Consider the following 18,814-nt stretch of genomic DNA (forward strand, 5'->3'; position numbering starts at 1 on the left):
CTGGGTCCAGGACCGGTTGAGACTTCCAAGGCCCAGGAAGGAAACATATGTATAAGATTCAAGATAAAGACAGGTTACATAAAAACATAAACCATATTAAAACACACAAGAATTCTATTTTACGACCGCGTTGGTACCTGTGCATCCATGATCTCCAACCCCAAATGTTCAGTTTTTGTTTCTGACGTTAAAAGACATTAGACATGTTTTTGTGAGCCCCTGAAAAGAGGCCGCGTGCGTGATGGATAACTTGGCCCTTGCCCTGCCCTCTAATCAGGAAAGTCATGGGCTATTTATTTCTTACCCGTCTCTATACTTCCTACCCCCCCCTCCCCCAGCCTCAGACATTCCATAAATATCTGCTGAACTAAAACCCATTTTCCCCAACAATTAACACCGTGACCCAAGCATAGGAAGCACTCCGCGCGCTTGCTGAATTGAGTCCTGTGGGAAAGCACGGCACGAGAGCACAGAACGTTTAATTGCCACGGAAAATTTTATTTTAGTTTTGCATTAACATCAGGACAAGGTTCTGGGAAACCTGCACAGAGGCGATCACTTCACAGTTCGCATTTTTCAGACAGATGCCAAATACTTCACCCGTTTTCTTTACCCTTCTTCACTGGATGTCCTTCAGGGCTACCTGAGATCTGTTTCCTTTCTTTAATCCTTAATTACCTCGGTATGTAGGTTGGGATTTTGCTTTTCATGCAGTGATGCTGACATCGTCAAACAACGCCCTGTCTATAGGTTAGTGTTTGCTTAGCCTTTCACATCTACAAAATGCTAGAAATACAAAGATTTTTTTTTAAAAGAATTTGTTTAAAGCTCAAAACCCACTAAGGTTTGCACATAACAAACTCAAGAGGTCACACCGATGGGAATTCCAATTTCCTGCTGTACATTCCAAGCAAAACGTTCAGATGGCAAGTGGTCTGAAGTCTATGGTAATTATGATTATGACAAATAAACGTGATTTTCAAATACCGTGAAACATAAGGGTGATCCAGGTTATTCTGAGGCAAATACTTTAAAGCTCACTGTAGCTCCAGAGGTACATGTATTCTTCACTGGCTGTTACTATTGTACAGGTCAAACAATTAATTCCATACGAAGCTATGTACTCACATCATCTATAAAACTCCTTCAAGTTATTTCACCCTCTAACACATGTTCTTACATCATAAAATGCTTTGTAAAAGTCCATCTGCACTGAGTATGTTCAACTCTGAGTAAACACGATCATCTTCAAACGTAAGTTCGTAACAGTGGCTTTATATAGTTTTTGTATGATAATAGCAATAGTCCTGCCACGTTAGTCACATGCTGGTGCATTCTTTCATGAGACTATTTCCTAAAACAACGTGACAGATTTCGGGCCATTTCTGGAATGAGAAATCCGCATTAAAAGAAAGACTCCTGTTTGTTTTCCAACTTTAAACCATTCCCAGGGAGTGGGCAGGGGCGGGGTGGGAATCATTTCTCCTTTTTAAGAAAAAGAAAGATTAAAATCTGAAATAGTAGACCTTAAAGAGGAGCTGGGGACATGCTGCTGGATCTTAGAAATTCTTCAGTGGAGACAAACGGAGGAAATCAGAATCCACTGTCAGAAAGCCTGAGCCACACTGTACACATTCTCTCCAAAGTGCCCGGAGGGGTCAGGGTACCGGTGGGGTGGGCTGTTCCATTGACCTGCTCTCTTGTGGGATCGAGAAAAACCCTGAGCCCGGAGCAGATGTTCAGACATGTTCCCGAAAGAGATGCATGGGAGACAGATGGACCACAGCTCCTGAGGACACATCAGTAAAGGCATCCGCATGACACTGTTGGAGAATGTTCAGTGCCTGGAAGTGACCTAAGTGCTCTCCGCACAGATGAATCCTTTCCTCAGGAGGCGCCGGTGGCTCAGACGTTGGAACTCTCTCCAGCTGTGCCCCTAACCCCGCCAGCCTCCGACGTGACCTGGTTACGCCTCGTCCTGCGTTACTGAGGTGGCAGGAAATGGAATTCAAACAAAACTGCACATCTCCTGGTGGAGGCCTAGATATTTCTTAGCCACAGGATCAGACCACACAAGACACAAGTACGGACATGAATCACCTTCTCTCTTCATTAAATTCTGCAAGAACTCAAGATGTCACGGTCATGGGTATGGGTTGTGGATGGACTGCTTGTGTCTTTCTCCCCCCATGAAATATCGCACATTTTACACGCCAAAAATGCTGCATCCTGTTTGAAGGGATTCCAGGGACTGCAGCATCACCGAAGTGGCCTTTGAGTTCAGAACCTCCGTTCACCCAAGAAACAGCAGAACCCAAGTAGAATGCTGCAAATTATGGGATGCAAATCCGTACCGGAGAGATTTGTCTTGGCATCACTGTTCCTGAGGGATTTCACCAAAAGGCTGTAGCACAAACAGCTGTGAGAGCCTCTATTGTTTTTACTTAAGTAGTGATAAGCTTCTAAATACTGTAAACTTCCTGAAGAAACTGTATATATATATACACAAACATATATATCATGAATAGTATTTCATATTATTGCAAACAATGCTGACAGTAATTGCCTTCCAATAACCAAACTAGAACTTACCATCATCCATGACGGGTCAAGATGGTCTTTTACTCATTATAACGTTGCACGTGTTAGATTTAGTAAACACTCTTTAAATTTTATTCTCTTTTTCGTGATGCGCCATAAGGGGAATCACAGTGGCCACAGCATCACATCGGCCTGTGGAGTAAGTGACGCCTCATGTCGTGGATCACACGCACTGGCTGAGAGATGAACAGGCTACCTGTGCAACTTCCTGCTCCCCGTCCGCACTGGTGTTGGCCAGACTCACGGAAAACCCGCCTACCGCGTTCATGTGACCTTGGCCTCGGAAGACGTGGCTAATGTCCAAGCCTCTGTTTACCGCAAACCCTGATTTTCTCCCCGGGGTGTAAATGTGGGGTTGTGATGGAGCCTCCAGGTGAGAAGACAGAGAAGAGGGATCTGAGGGCCGGGCTGGAAGCCGCCAGGGCCGTGGCTTCTCCGGGGCCGTTCCCCGGGGCCGTCTGTGATGCGGCAGCTGGGGTGGCCCCGGGCGCCCCCAGACGCACGTGGCTAGCGGCTTCCTGTCCCATTCCGCTTCTCCCAGTCGCACTGGCAAGACAGGCCTGAGGACGAGCAACACATCTGAAGCCACGGCTTCCAGATAAGGTTCCCCAGCGACAGCTGATTGGGGACGTCCCGCAGGGTCTCAGCGTGGCGGGCTGCCGCTTGCTGCATGGTCTCCAGGATCTCCCGGAACCGGGGCTGCGACGTCGGAGTTAACGGGTGTCTCTCCCTGGGGTCTTGGGAGATGTCAAAGAGCAGAGGCGGGTCGTGGTAGGTGACGTATTGCCCGTGACAGAAACACACGTGGGTGGCAAAGCATCCATTGGCGCCCTCGGGGAAGAACTTGGGTGTGAAGAAAAAGGCTTTCCAGATGGACGTACCTGGGTTTGACACGGACAGAAGTGGGTTTCGTGGGGACAGGGCCATCAGAGCCGCCGCCCAAGAGAACATGCACAGCCATCACCCTGCCGTGCGCCGCAAGAAGGCAGGGACCTACCACTCGATTATGCATGGAATGGATTTCTCATGCTTAAGGCTCAAAAGGGTAAGAGACAGAGCCTAAAAAAAAAAACCCATGCATTGCTGTTTCACCACGACAGAACAAGAGACGAAGCTGATTATGCAATAGCTGTCAGGAGGCAAATTTAACCACATTAAAACTTTGGCATTTCCTCCTTAATCCATCTCTCTCTCTCTCTCCCTCTCTCTTTCTTTCTCTCTCTCTCTCTCTCTCTCTCTTCCATCTTTTAGCCCAACCCCTAATTTCTTGGGAGAAGCTGGTGAGAAAGGAAAAAAGCTTACTAATTGTTTGAGCAGAGAACTCTAAGAGGACTGTCGCAGTTCAGTCTCATAAACCTGACAGCTTGCAGCTGCGCTGGGGCAGGCACTCGGCAGACTGACACTGACTAACAGATTCTAAGCTCCGAGCTCTGACCCTCTTTGTTCTCCAACTTCAAGATGCTAAGCTTCGCAGCCTGTGTTTCTGTTGAAAACAAAGTGGAGGGAAGAGGCAAGCTCAATGCTAATATGTATGTGAGAGGGTAAAACGCGACACACACATACACACATACCCACGCGTACACGTACATCCAGCCATCAGGAACCACCTGAAACACGCCAGGACCTCAGCTAACATTTGATTTCCTCCCTTTTAAGAAATCCCAGACGCATCCCATCCAGAATTTAGTGAGGATGGGGAGAAATTGCAGCTGGGTTACAGAAATGATCTTTTGGGGGGTGAAGAAAACATTCTGATATTAGATTTGACTGTAGCCGTAGAACTCTACACATTTACTAAAAATGGTTGAATCGGAATTCCATGCTCTATATGTGATACCTTCATAAAGGTGCTACAAATTCCAAATTGACCCCAGAGTACGATGGTTACATAGCTTTAAAAATGTAACTTCTGTGTTCCATTAAACACCCAATATTGACATTTTTAGAAAAAATTAATTTACGAACAACTAATTGTGAAATGTTTGATTTCCTGTTTATCCTACAGTGTTATGACTTTCTGAAAGCTGACTACTATTCACACATGCTCTGACAGAGGTCTAAAAACTGTTTCCTGGGTAGAAAAAGGTGGCAGATCAAAACAGAGTTAACACGTATGAACCAAGCAGAATTAGGTGCAGAGCGGAAATATGTCCTTCGCTTTATCCTTTCAGCTTTCTTATATAAAACCATAGAGACTGTCCCACTAGAAAGCATCACAGGCCTATTTAATTCACTTCGATCATCTGTTTGCATGGAGATGGTGATTTTGTAGTTATAGGTATCGAGTGGCCCATGGACCCAAATGCAAAAGAAATGAATGGAATTAACAGAAGACAACTGCCGTGGTTCCCACGTTCTCCCCAAACAGGCCCTGACCTCGGACAAGCATATTCAAAGGTGACAGAGCCTCCCTGGTTTGGGGAAGAACCGGTCAGCACAGACAAGCAATGTGCATATGGCCTAGATGAATATACCGAAGAGATCCATAACGGGGAACCTCCCGTCTGTCGCGTAGTCGATGCTGGGAGAGATGGCACACTTACTGCCTGTGTCGCTTTACACACCTTACAGGTCGGCACCTGCCTTCTAAAGATGAATTCAGGCTGCGAGGCTGCAGGAAGAATTCCAGGGCCTGCTTTCCCTCTCCAGCAGAAGGTAAAGAGGAAGCGGGTTACCTTCAAATTCTTTCCGTTCCCCCCCACCCCGGCCCCGCCGTCTCATTCCCCTTGACCCCTAGATCTCCTTCAGAAGCCTTTTCGGCAGCGAGAAGCTGCAGCCACTTAGAATCTGTCCTCCGTCAGGGTCAGCGGGGCCGGGGCTGTTACAGACAGAGGCGTGGGGAAGCAAGCCTCTTCTGCTCTGGCCCCAAAGCTGCAAACCTGGTGGCTGTTTTGAACTTGACATCCGGGTCAAGTCTTGGTGCGCTTAAGACCCCAAGAAGAGTACAGGCTCCCGGAACAAATTCATTTAAGGGCCTGCGCTACCCGCTTGCTTTTGAAAGCCGTGCACGTAGATTCCGTCACTAGCCACCTGTGCTCTGTCCTGCCCACGTGTGAACAGACGGGCGGGCAGTTTTAAGGACCAGTCGGCAAATAAACCTCAAGCATCCTGACCGGGAGCAGCCGTGGTCTGGCAGTGTGGCTCGGACAGGTGCAAAAGGAAGAATTAATTTTTCTGAAGTTTCGTTGGGTAAGCTGTAGGGGTGTTTGCCTTTTTATAGCGCAATTTGGACTTTTAAAACTTTTTATAAAAAGATACATTGCGGGGCTTCCCTGGTGGCGCAGTGGTTGAGAGTCCGCCTGCCGATGCAGGGGACGCGGGTTCGTGCCCCGGTCCGGGAGGATCCCACGTGCCGCGGAGCGGCTGGGCCCGTGAGCCGTGGCCGCTGAGCCTGTGCGTCCGGAGCCTGTGCTCCGCAGCGGGAGAGGCCACAGCGGTGAGAGGCCTGCGTACCGCATTAAAAGAAAAAAAAAAAAAAAAAGATACATTGCGTATTCTCTGTATTATTTGCTTAGACCACTTAGGAGTTGCTCACATGAAAGAAACTGGGCTGCATTTTATTGCATGTAGGTGTATAAGACACGAAGCCTTACTTCAGGGCTCTGTTCTGTTGCTCACCAAACACCCAGGAAATCGACATTGTCAAGGGTGTCATTTCAACAGAAAAAAAGTAAATCAGTAGATCACGTGATAAAACAGGAGGCACCTGGTGTCACCTTATACTTCTAATAGGTATATTTATTCCTGTTTACCAAAATTATTTTAATAATGTATTTCACCCTGGATTTCTCCATATACTACTAAAAAAATGTTGAGTTAAAAAAGTTTTTTCCCTATTGTTAAAATTCCAGTCCACTCTGAACAAAGGTTGCTTCTGTCTCACCTCTGTCACAGATAAATATTTTGACCACCACGGGATCTGAATCTTTCTTACAAGTGAGGCCCACTGACCAGAGGAAGCAATTATTACATTTTCTAGGGAGAATGCAGGAAAATTAAATGGAACATTTTTTTCAAAAAAATAGTCTAAGTAGTGATGGGAACGATAATTCGACTTAGGTTTAAAATATGCTCCAAAATTTAAGAGAAATAATTGTGACTATTAGAGGACAAAGATGTCAGTGACATACAGTTACAGGGCTGCTTTGTCAAGGCCATGGGAAATGCTGTGGAGATCACTACCTAGCTATGAAACCGATTCTTATGCAAAATCACCACTGGAAAAAAACGGAGTGGATTCATGAGAAAAGAAAGTTTACAGTCCTTTGACAAAAAGGCAAATAGAGTTTAAAAGAAAAACCTGACTCCTAACCTAGACCCTGAACTCGTCACCTTCCAAGTGTAATCCTAAAACAGCTATTTCACCCAAATTAAAATAAGCAGTGGGTTCCCGGGATTTCTCAGGGATCTGAGGGGTGTGAGAGCCCAGGACAGGAACAGCTGTTGCGATTTTGATCACTTCCAGGGGCTCAGCCACCAGAAAAGGTTCAGAGGTCCACTGACAGAGAAACCCCAAGCCTGAGCACACAGGGTCCCCAAGAACAGAAACAGAGAGAACGCAAAGCCCGTTTTTTTCTGTCCACGTGGCACTGGGACCACCTTCCGCAGATATCAGATGCTTAGCTCTGCCTAACGGATACCAGTCCGCTTTTGCAAAGTGCTTTTCCCTTCGTGCGAGGATTCTCATCGGTCTGGAGCCATGACCAGCGTCAAGGGGAGACATCCTTTGTCTCTGAGCTTCAGAGGTGTTTCCTGTCTTGGTGGCTAGTTGACTACGATCCGCTTGGACTCTCCTTCCCTTTCTGATGGCTCTGACAGAGCGGGTTCCAATCCCAGCTTTGTGATTTCCTAGCTGTGGGACGCTGGGCGGGGCGGTTAACCTCTCAGGGCCGCAGCTGCTTTTCTGAGAAGTGAGGATAATAATAGTGCTGGCCTCGGGGCTTTGCTTTGGGGGTTAACAATCCATCTCCGCGTGTAAAGCCCTCAGAACAATGCCAGGTGCGTACTAGTAACCACCTCTGCCTTGAATATAAAGCTGCCCTCAATCTAAGATAAAAACACTAGTTTCTTTATGCTCTTAAACCTGTTGCCACTGTAATACAAGTCTTAAGACACCTTTCCCTGCCCCCCCCCCATGGATTCTTAAAGAATATGGACAACAAAATTTAAATGGCTTCAACACATTGGCTCTTAATTTATCACTCAGATTTAGATATCCTTTTTTTTTTTTTTTTTTTTTTTTTCTGCGGTACGCGGGCCTCTCACTGCTGCGGCCCCTCCCGTTGCGGAGCACAGGCTCCGGACGCGCAGGCCCAGCGGCCACGGCTCACGGGCCCAGCCGCTCCGCGGCACGTGGGATCCTCCCGGACCGGGGCATGAACCCGCGTCCCCTGCATCGGCAGGCGGACTCTCAACCACTGCGCCACCAGGGAAGCCCTAGATATCCTTTGATGAATGCTGTTGAACAGCTAGTCTTGGCAAGATTTATTTTGGATGCTTGGAGGATTCTGCGTACATACAGAATCCACCCAGAGTCATTTGGGGTTTTGGGTATTAGCAGTGTTTCCCACTACATGGCGCCATCTTGGAGCCGTTCAAGAAGTGTTTCAAAGACTGCTGTGTTTTCCCACCGTGAGCGGCCCTCACCAGCCCCCTGGGACCCCCAGCTTGCCGCCTTGCTGATGTTGGTCTCATCTCCTGGACAGATGCCTGAAAATCCACCCCAAGGTCCTCAAGCTCACGGCGACCACCTTGCTTCCACGATGCCCCCCAACCGTGTTCCCCTGTCCTGAGCCAGCCACCTGACATCAATGCCACATTCTTGTCTTAGACCCAAAGATCCTAGGATGTGGGCCCACAGGGAGCCACCTAGGGCACCAGGCTCTTCACACACGCTCCCAGAGAAGTGCGGACCCAAGGGCTCTTGTTCTTGACCCCCGAGACTCGTGTCCACCCACTCTCTGTAGCCCAGACCCCCAACGACCCAGCACTGGGCTCATGGATTACAGACCCAGTTCTGCCAGCTTCCTGCACTGGTTGCACTGAGACTCAAGATACAAAAACACGGAGAAGGAAGAGGAAGCAGGTAAGGGCTGGGACCCAGAGCACCTGTTTTTTTAAATTCAGATTTAGAGGAACCCTAGCTCCACGAGCGATGCCTGAGGGCCCAAAAGCAAGACACTCCCTTTGACTAAGCGTTTGTTTTTGCATTTTGGGGGACGGAAATATGAATCCTGTACTGAGTGGGTACACAGGGCGTGCTAAAGTCTCGCACTCCCCGCTATCTCCGTGTGTTGAAATCCTGTCCGTCGTTCAAGGTCCGACAACTCCTCCTCCGTAAGCCTGTCCAGGTCTCCAGCCAGAAGTTACCCCTGTTTCCTGGCGCCTCTCAGCAGTTTCTACCGTGCATTCAGCCCTGAAGGGCTACCACCGTCTGTGGACTCCATTTCTTTCTAGGTTCCTCGCTCTCTGAACAGAAGAACTGTTATCTCCCACGTGTGTTAAACGCCCAGTACCTGGAGCCTTACATAGAAGAGGGAACGTATCTATGAACTGCCAGCGTCCGAGGCCTTACGTAGAACAGATGCTCAATAAAAATGTGCTGGGTAAATGAATGACGAATGGGCCGACGGAATGGGCAGGAAGACACCGAAAGAGAGGGAAGAAGCCAGCTGCCACCACGAAAGCCGGCATGGGCACAGACAGGAAGCCCGGTGCGTTCTGTGTGTCTCTCCTCCAGAGCCACTGGGGGCGTCCTGCCTAAAATCGCTCAGTGCCAGCACCGCCTCCAGCCAGCCAGAGATCCAGGCTGCTTGGTGACATTGGGTCACGGCAGCTAAATGAGCCAGGAAGTCAGAGATTTCTGGGGGTGCCTCCACGTCACCTCTGCCTTCAAGAAAGCGTGTGCACAGAGGCATGTGCAGGGTGGACGTGGCGGCAGCGGGAGGGCGTGGATCAGGGTCAGAGTTCATCCAGGGGAGACCAGAGCTGAGGTCCCCAAGGATGACGGGTGGACTTAGGGAATGAGAGGGCACGAATGATTCCACCGACAGTCCATGGGGCTGTGGAGATGGCCAGAGAGACAACAGGGAGGAAGGAGAATCCTCTTTGTGAGCGTGAATAAAAGAACTGATGGTCTTGGGGGAAGGAGTTCCAGTTTACCACAGGGCAGACTCTCAAAGTAGCCAGTGCTGGTTTAGCATCCAACTTTGCAGTCAACTCTGGTTACTACTGCACGCCTATTCTGTGGCCTCTGACACCTCTTCGTCCTCATCTGTAAATAACTTTGGTAGAGAGACTGATAACTATCTTCAGGCCTCAGCTGTGGGGTGTCCCCAGGGCACACAGACACCCATAATGAAAGCTACACTGTCCGGCCTCCTCTGACACCAGGTGTGCACAGGTGACCAACTTCTGGCCCGGGGAGCATCTTCCTTGGGAGATATCGGACGTGCACCCTTTTCCCCTCATCCTTTCCATCCACTGCTCCCTCCTGCTGCCCGTAGCTGGACACTGTCAGCCTTCTCCACGCAGAGGAAGCTGCTGCATCTTCCAGGTGGCGGGACGGAGCCTGGAGTCTACATCCCTGAAACCCTGTGGTTTCACCACCTACCGCTAGGCTTCACTCCCGAGATGAAGACAGAAACCTCCCTCTGATATAAGCTACTGTGACTTTTTGTTTCCGTTACGGCCAAATCTAATACGAATATAATCAAAATCACTTTTAATAAGGAGGATGAAAAGAGGCACCATATGCAAAGAGCATAGCAGAGCGTCTGCTAGACAGGAGATAATAGAATAAACGTAAGGGTGCAGCGTACTGCTATCAAGTATGTCTTCAAAAGACAGGCGGTGGTCACATAAAAAAGATGACGTGTTTCTAGAATAAGAGATTAACAGAGGGAAAAGCCTTAAACCACCTACAAAACACTTGTGGACAGAAGATCCCAAGGTGAGGAAGACACAAATATTTAATATAAATATGAATACCTAATATAAATACTTAATACAGATATTCACTACAACATGCCTTGGTTAGAACGAACATGTACCCATAGAAAATGCCCAGGTCTGCTAGCAGATAGAAGCAAATCAGGACGGAGTTAGAAGCAAGCAGGAATACCATGAGAACTGACACATGCCCCATGCTGACATCGAAGAAGAGAGATGTGCAAAATATTGCAGAAAATCAGAAGGAACGAGTAAGTCAGGGGGAAAAGGGCAGAAGAAGTGGCCAATGGTAGTTGCGAATAGGCTGGGTGCTGAGCTAACACTGGAGGACTCGTTCAGAAACACTGTGCTTTTGGCGTTCGAGAAAGAAACTCCCATTTTGATGTATTTTGTCTCTGTAAGGAAGCAAGGCTGCATTGCGACAAATGAACAGAAGTCATGGCTGACACGTTTTTCGTCCAAGAATTAATGAAATCTTAGGTCAGACATGCGAAAACTTTAGTCGAAAAGTATTAGATGTCTGTAGAGAACAGACTTGTGATAGCCAAGGGGGAGGGATTTGGGGGACGGATGGATTGAGAGTTTGGGATTAGCAGATACAAACTATTACATATAGAATGGATAAACATCAAGGTCCTACTGTAGAGCACAGGGAACTATATTCAATATCCTGTGATAAACCATCATGGAAAAGAATATGAAAAAGAATGTACATATATGGATAACTGAGTCACTTTGCGGTACAGCCAAAATTAACATAACATTGTAACTCTAATTTTTTTTTTTTTTTTTTTTTTTCGGTACGTGGGCCTCTCACCGCTGTGGCCTCTCCCGTTGCGGAGCACAGGCTCCGGACGCGCAGGCTCGGCGGCCACGGCTCACGGGCCGGGCCGCTCCGCGGCACGTGGGATCTTCCCGGACCGGGGCGCGAACCTGTGTCCCCTGCATCGGCAAGTGGACTCTCAACCGCTGCGCCACGAAGGAAGCCCAACACAACATTGTAAATCAACTATACTCCAATAAAAAAAAAAGTAGATGTATGTTTCAAAAATGGTGTAATATTATTTATAAGGTAATAGGAAGTGCCATATAAAAATACATGTTTGATAGACCAAGTGGAAGAAAACAAAAAAAAATCCATTTATGACAGTGTTTTTCCATTAAAGGAAATGAATGGTTGGGACGATAGGCCCGTTACTGGAGAGTCTGAGTGATAATGAGATAAAACAAATTGAATAAACATTGAACACAATTTCCGGGAAACCTTCTCCTTCCTCCTATATCACCATCACACCTTCTCTTAGGTTGTGGGCAAAGCAGATTCCGTCCACCCTGGGACACATCACCCTGCGTTTCTGCAGTTACACGCACACACGTCCCGCGATACCGGGCTGAGAAGGCAGGTGAAGGAATTAGTGGGTGAATATCGCAAAGGTCAAGAGCTGTTGGGAATGCAGCCTTTGGTCGAGATTTTCATCCAAAAGGAAAAGGAAATCCTAAGACTTGAAACATATCCTTGAAGTGATTTACGTATATGTGCTTTTTCTTTAATTGCAACAAAAGTTCTGGTTGGGCGAGGGCTTCTCCTTCTTAAGGTAAGCCGGAGTACAGGAAAGTTCTCTGCAGCTTTCATTTGAAAATGCCACAGCCCCCGTGAGTTCAGCTTCAGCCCTCGATTTGTTGTTTCTGACCCTTCAGGTTTAACTTACGATAATCAGACAAAGGACAATCAGACCACCAACACAAACTGAAGTCATTAATAAAGACAAAAGCTAAGCACAGCCTTTCTTACACCAATCAACTCCTGAGACATAGGCAGCTGTAATTAGAATCTTCTCTCTTTTCTTAAGTGCATTTTAGAGGCAAAATTAATTTTTTAACTGGGTGAATATCTTAGTGAACAAAAGCAAGCATTTTCCTCAATTACTATTTTTTCCTCAATTATAGTTTTCCTCAATTACTATTTGTAATGCTGTCGCAATTTTAAACCTCACTCATCTCCTATTTTCAAAAAAAAGGCACCTTTAAAAGAGCTAGATATAAACAAATTTCTGTGGAATGAATTATAATTTCCTACTGCTTTTTGTTGTGATTTAAGATTTTTTTTTTTTTTTTTTTTTTTTTTTTTGTGGTATGTGGGCCTCACTGTTGTGGCCTCTCCTGTTGTGGAGCACAGGCTCCGGACGCTCAGGCTCAGCGGCCATGGCTCACGGGCCCAGCCGCTCCGCGGCATGTGGGATCTTCCCAGACCGGGGCACGAACCCGTGTCCCCTGCATCGGCAGGCGGATTCTCAAGCACTGCGCCACCAGGGAAGCCCTGATTTAAGATTTTTAAAAATTATTTTGAAGTCTTAAAAGTCAAAATTGTTTATCGTTTTTCTACAAACAATGTACGTTTCAGGTGTACTATTGAGGTTTTTCAAATGATGCTTTAAAAAACTGTCACAGGAGAGAAGTTTCCAACAAACTTGAATTGAAAAGCTAGCAGGATTTATGGGGCTCCTTGGATTCCACATCAGCATAACCACATCCCACGGATTTTTGAACGACCAGCTGGTCTGGAAACTCTCACACGAATGCGAGCATTTAGTTTACAGACTTATATTCATCCGCTCAAAAATCTGCAGCAGACTCTCAGAGCTAACTATCTACCAGTCTTTTAAGATAAATTTTACCATAAAAACCAAGCTGTCATTACATTGAATTTTTACTAACACGGCTTCATAGGTCAAAACTTAGAGCCAAACTTTCTGAATACACGCGGAACAGTAAATTTAAACTCACAATTCCCATTGTAATGCAAGAAAAGTTACTGGTGTCCTAATAATGCTTTCATGAGTTTTTCTAAAATGCAATGGGCGTAAGGATATGAGATGATTAAGTTAGGCCATTCAATTTGCTGAGACAACGAAATTACAGAAACATTATCATTAGAGAATTATTCAATTATAGAGGAGACGCTGTATATAAAAGCTGAAAGGGGTTCGTGTTTTAAAAGGGTGGAAACAGCATTCCAGCTCTAAGTTTTGGGAAAAATGAGTAACCAGTTGGGAATTGTAACATGGAGGCGTCCAACTAATCAAGGCCAATGGGGACTGGATCTTAACCACACCACCACTCAATTCTAGTTTACGGGTACCAGTGTACTTACTGCTGGTAAGCTTGTGCTTTCTGAGCGAGGAACAGGGCGTGCGTTTGCTGTGTCTGTCAGTTGCCGGGGTGTCAGTGCTGCCGCCTGGCTGACTTCCAGGTAGCAACGCTTTCCCAACAAGCTGGCAAGATTCCTGAGCCACCCAGCTCACTGCTGCCCTGACGCTGCATTTCTAAACCCTGATCCTAAATGTCTCTCTTCTTTTCTAGCAAAGTATCTGAAGGTCAAGAGGCAGCCCTCTTACCGCTGACACTTATGGGAAGTGTCTCCCGTGTAGTGATCATCATAAACTCCTACCAGCACAGATCTGAGATGATGTCAGTCATCTCCTCTAACTAGTACTAGTTTACTTTCTTTACTCTCTAGGTGACAGGTAACTCCACACACGCGGGTGACTTCCTTACATACCTGTGCATTCCCAGCTGTTTGCACAGCCGGCAGCCCGTCCTGAGCTAAGAGGTAAGCAACTCCCTGGTAGAGAATTTGGTCTCTTTTGCTCACTGACAGGCGTGCAGCCGGGCCTAGAAGGTGCCACCTAGTAGGTGCTCAATAAATACGGGTAGAACAAATGAACCGATGAAATACTGAGCAAACGGCCATGGAGCCATGTGTGACAGCCAAGGCAGCAACCATTGTTACTGAGTTTCAGGCACAATCTGAAAAGCAGATGAGACGATTCATAGAACCCATGGTTTCCTGAGACCTTTTAGCTAGATGGATGATTCCGGTGTGGAAACACGGTCATTTTTCCTCATGTGCTGCCGCTTCAAGACAGAAGACAGTAAGGAACCGCATCAGAGAAAATGTCACTTGTGTGTGTCTTAGAAGCAAGTTTTATCCCCAGGCCAGCTGCCTATCAGAATCTGGGTCTTGTTTTTCTCACTTACTCCTATTTTCTGCCTCTTCCTGTCCCTTTTCTGTTTACTCCCCCACATAATGTGCTTCTCCAGCCCCAGATCCAATATGTTTCTTCCGGTTCCTCTAACTCGAGGGGGTTGGCTTTATTTAAATGCAATTCTGCAAGGCTCAGGACGTGATATCATCCTTCTTTGAACAGCCAAGAGTCCCCGAGACTTTGTTCTTTACGCTTCTCGCAGGCTCCGTATAAAAGGAAGTGGCGAGGACCACATCTCTCATTTATGATGAGATGGCTCAGATCTAAATGCTGCCAATAATCCTAAAAAGAGACAGCATCCCTATGGGTGTTCAGAATGACGGACACATAGACGAGATACGTAAATAGGATCCCTCCGGGCCTAGAATCGTGCGCCCCTGGCTTTGCCATATCGGTCTTCCAGAAGCTATCTCAAGGGAGCCGTCCAGATTTAAAGTATAAACGTTGAAGGGTAAACCTGGTGTGATCTCTCTGGGTAACGGAAGGGTTATAATTTTCCACGCTAAGAATAATGGAGCAGCTGCTCTTTAAATGATGTCTTTGGTACACTGGCTGGGTGAGCAGGATGGGGTGAGGGGTACATTGAAATCCAGTATCAGAGTCACCTGAGTTTTTACAAAGTCACCAGCTGCAGGGGAGAAACAAGCGGCTCGGAGAATCTCGCCTCTGGGAGCAGAATCCCAAAATGGACTGGAGAAGCGGGGAGTTTCATTTTCCCACTGAGGAGGAAACTCCAAGTCCAATACCAGCATCTACCTCTGGGATATACAGCAGGGGTATAACAGTTGCTGGATTCCCACAGACCCCTAGGCCTCTCAGCGATGTGAGCCTTACTGTAATTCTAAGTTTAAACACTTGAAACCCAGACGTGAACCTATCACTACACCGACGATTCTCACTTGGTTTCACTTGGTCCTTTATGCTCTTTAGAAACGCACCCCCTGTATCCGCTGTTGGAAAACCCAAAGAAGGCCCCGTCACTGATACAGCGCACAATTTAAAACACACCTGGGTTTGGGAACCATGATAACATCAAAGCGTCTGAACTCTGTCTTAAATATCTACATCCAGCAAATACACACGACCCGCGACCAAACACAGGTCGATGAATCACGACCCCTACCTTCGAGGCTCGGGAGAGAAGGTCGGGTAAACATCTCAAAGGCACTTGGTGCCAGTGCAAAAGCTGCAGGACAGCAGGCAGAGAAGACAGACGGCTTTCAGGGGTGTTGGGGCGGATGGATGAGCATTCGCCAGGAAGGGAGAAGAAAGGAAGTGCCCCCAGGTTGAGGGAGCTGCAAGCACATGTCACGGCAGCGTGTGACGCCCTACCTGGACAACCAGGGGACCGGAGGGGGGCGTAAGAGAAGAAGGGACGAGGAGGCGGACGGAGAAAGCAAAACTGAACATCTTTCGGGCGTCTCGTGAGAGCAACGCCCTCTTGCAATTTTTCTACTGCACACGGCCCTGCAGGCGTGGAGAGAAGGAGGCGTCTACTCACTGTTCTCTGGGTGCCAGCGCACGGCGTTCAGGTAGAAGTTGCAGTAGTGGAAGAGAAACTCGTGATCCGAACGACGGCTTCTCCCTTGAAGCAGGGGCATCAGGTCACGTCCATCGATGATCCTGGGGGTTAAAGCAGGGGGGCATCAGGGGGCCCCCTGACGTTTCAGCCTTGGGCTAAAACATCCCGATGTCGGCGCCGTCCTTCCGGCAAATGGGGGCTTGATAGAGCTACGACATGGTAATGAAGTAACCAACCCGGGACACTAACTGACCCACACCGGGTGCCGTAGGCAACGCAGGGAAGTCGGCTCTGCTCGCGCATGAACTCATTTCATACTCCAAGCGGCACCGTGAGTTGTGACCAGTGACATTCCAGGATGAGGGGATGGAGAAATGGAGTGATTCACCCAACTCCACGTGTGTCCTAAGAGCCAGTGGGATTGAAACGCAGCTGACTGGGCGTCCGTGCTTTCCACCGCCTTCCCCTGCTATCGAGGTTTCTGCCTATTGCCTTGGCAAACGGTGTATTCACAAGCTACGGATCTACCGAAAATAAGGATTTCTGACAATCTGGGTTTTTGAAAAAGATAACATACAGCACGGGGCAATTTAGATTGGATGGGCTTCAACGCAAATGAAGTTCTAAGTCCCAGGGACGTGATTTGTAAATAATAATGATGATATTAAATACCCCGAAGATGTAAATGTACTCACATGCATTTACATATCACATATACACATTACACATATGTTCATGTTCTCAAAGGTAAATACATCTCTTCTATAACTAGGCCAAGAAGGGGAACTTTCCAGACCGTAGGCGATAACTGTATACAACTGATGAGGAGCAAAATTAAGACTATTTGGATGTTACATAAAGGAAAAAAGCCTATAATTTTGTGCTGAGTGAAACATACATTAACAGCCACTAGAGAAACTGAAGTCGTTGATGACCATGAGGTCACGGCCACCGAAACCGGGGGGGCAGAAAGCGACTTGGAAAGAGGGAGACTGTTGAACTTGAGGGTTTTCTTTGTCTGATTAAAAACATTCCAACACAGGGCTTCCCTGGTGGCGCAGTGGTTGGGAGTCCGCCTGCCGATGTGGGGGACGCGGGTTCGTGCCCCGGTCCGGGAGGATCCCACGTGCCGTGGAGCGGCTGGGCCCGTGAGCCGTGGCCGCTGAGCCCGCGCGTCCGGAGCCTGTGCTCCGCAACGGGAGAGGCCACAGCAGTGAGAGGCCCGCGTACCGCAAAAAAAAAAAAAACAAACAAAAAAAACATTCCAACACAAATATCATATGATGTCGCTTGTATGTGGAATCTAAAAAAAGGGTACAAATGAACTTATCTACAAAATAGAAACAGAGTCACAGATGTAGAAAACAAACTTATGTTTACCAGCGGGTAAGGGTGGGGGATAAACTGGGAGACTGGGATTGACATATACACACTATTGTATATAAAATAGATAGCTAATAAGGACCTACTGTAGAGCACAGGGAACTCTACTCAATACTCTATAATGACCTATGTGGGAAAAGAATCTGAAAAAGAGTGGATATATATATATATATATGTATAACTGATTCACTTTGCTGTACACCTGGAACTAACACAACACTGTAAATCAACTAGACTCCAAGAAAAAATTTTTTAAAAAACCAAAACACTCCATCCCTGGCCCCTCCTACTATGAGGAATTAAGAAACCGGAACTTTAACTTGGTTATATAATGTGGGTAAGCACTCTTGAGGGGTCCTACATCCCTTGAGGGTTTTTTTGTTTTTTTTTTTTCCTTTTTTCTCTGTGGTTTATTTCGGTGTCGCTAAAAATCCCATCATGTAATTACTGCTGACTGATTCTCTGGTCCCACCTTAGTTATTAATCATGCACTCCACACAAGTCCACAGAACTGAAAATATTCTATTATTGTAAGTTAGAAATAAGAACAAAAGGCAGAACTGGCTCACTTTCAAGCCTGATTCTCATTCGCCATGAGAGCAACAAGGTAGAGAGATGATTCTACCCAGAAGCAGTGTGTTCTCTGAATACGAGTTCTATCCTGAAATGGCAGATATTGTGAATTTCAAGAAAAACTCAGTCCTTAAGATGAGGAGAGCCTAAGCAGGTGGAAAGGAAGCAAGGGATGAGGGGAGAGGAGCAGAGAGGGGGACCCGAGCATAAATAGCCCCCAATGGTGAAAACCCTGAAGGTGGGACATGGGGCAGATGGGCCTGACCCCTCTCCACCACCTTTAGCTCCACGTGGAGACAAGGCCCTTCCACGATGGCTCGACGGTGAGAATGAATCTCCGTTTCTCTGACTCAATGTCTAGCTCATTTCTCGAAGCTGTTTTTCATCATAAACCCACAAATCTCAGCACTTAAGAACGCAGGAGACAGAACTGTTTTCTTAAGATTAGTATTTCATAACTGAACTGGGCCTGATCCTACAACGGGGGAGTTAATGACGACAAGAACACTGTAAATCTCATAGACTTTTCTTCTGACTTCCAAGCGTAAGATTTGGCTCTTTTTTTTTTGCGGTACGCGGGCCTCTCACTGCTGTGGCCTCTCCCGTTGCGGAGCACAGGCTCCGGACGCGCAGGCTCAGCGGCCGTGGCTCACGGGCCCAGCCGCTCCGCGGCACGCGGGATCCTCCCGGACCGGGGCACGAACCCGCGTCCCCTGCATCGGCGGGCGGACTCTTGTCT

At 47.3% G+C, this 18,814-nt stretch overlaps 1 protein-coding gene across 8 annotated transcripts in view; it reads right to left on the reverse strand.

Moving 5' to 3' along the window:
- Nucleotides 1-477: 477 nt before the first annotated feature.
- STS (steroid sulfatase) overlaps nucleotides 478-18,814 on the reverse strand; it is a 165,121-nt gene continuing 146,784 nt past the window's right edge. For 6 of the 8 annotated variants that reach the window (XM_067023752.1, XM_067023750.1, XM_059050108.2 and 3 more), the window contains 2 exons: nucleotides 16,099-16,220; nucleotides 478-3,482 (listed from right to left, as the gene is read on the reverse strand). In XM_067023752.1, the coding sequence (XP_066879853.1) occupies nucleotides 3,109-3,482; nucleotides 16,099-16,220 (496 nt within the window). In that variant the 3' untranslated portion in view covers nucleotides 478-3,108. The remainder of the gene's footprint in view (nucleotides 3,483-16,098; nucleotides 16,221-18,814) is intronic. The other 2 variants (XR_010838699.1, XR_010838698.1) reach the window with 2 other exon arrangements.

Source organism: Kogia breviceps, chromosome X (assembly GCF_026419965.1).
Source record: "Kogia breviceps isolate mKogBre1 chromosome X, mKogBre1 haplotype 1, whole genome shotgun sequence".
NCBI classification, from domain to species: domain Eukaryota; kingdom Metazoa; phylum Chordata; class Mammalia; order Artiodactyla; family Physeteridae; genus Kogia; species Kogia breviceps.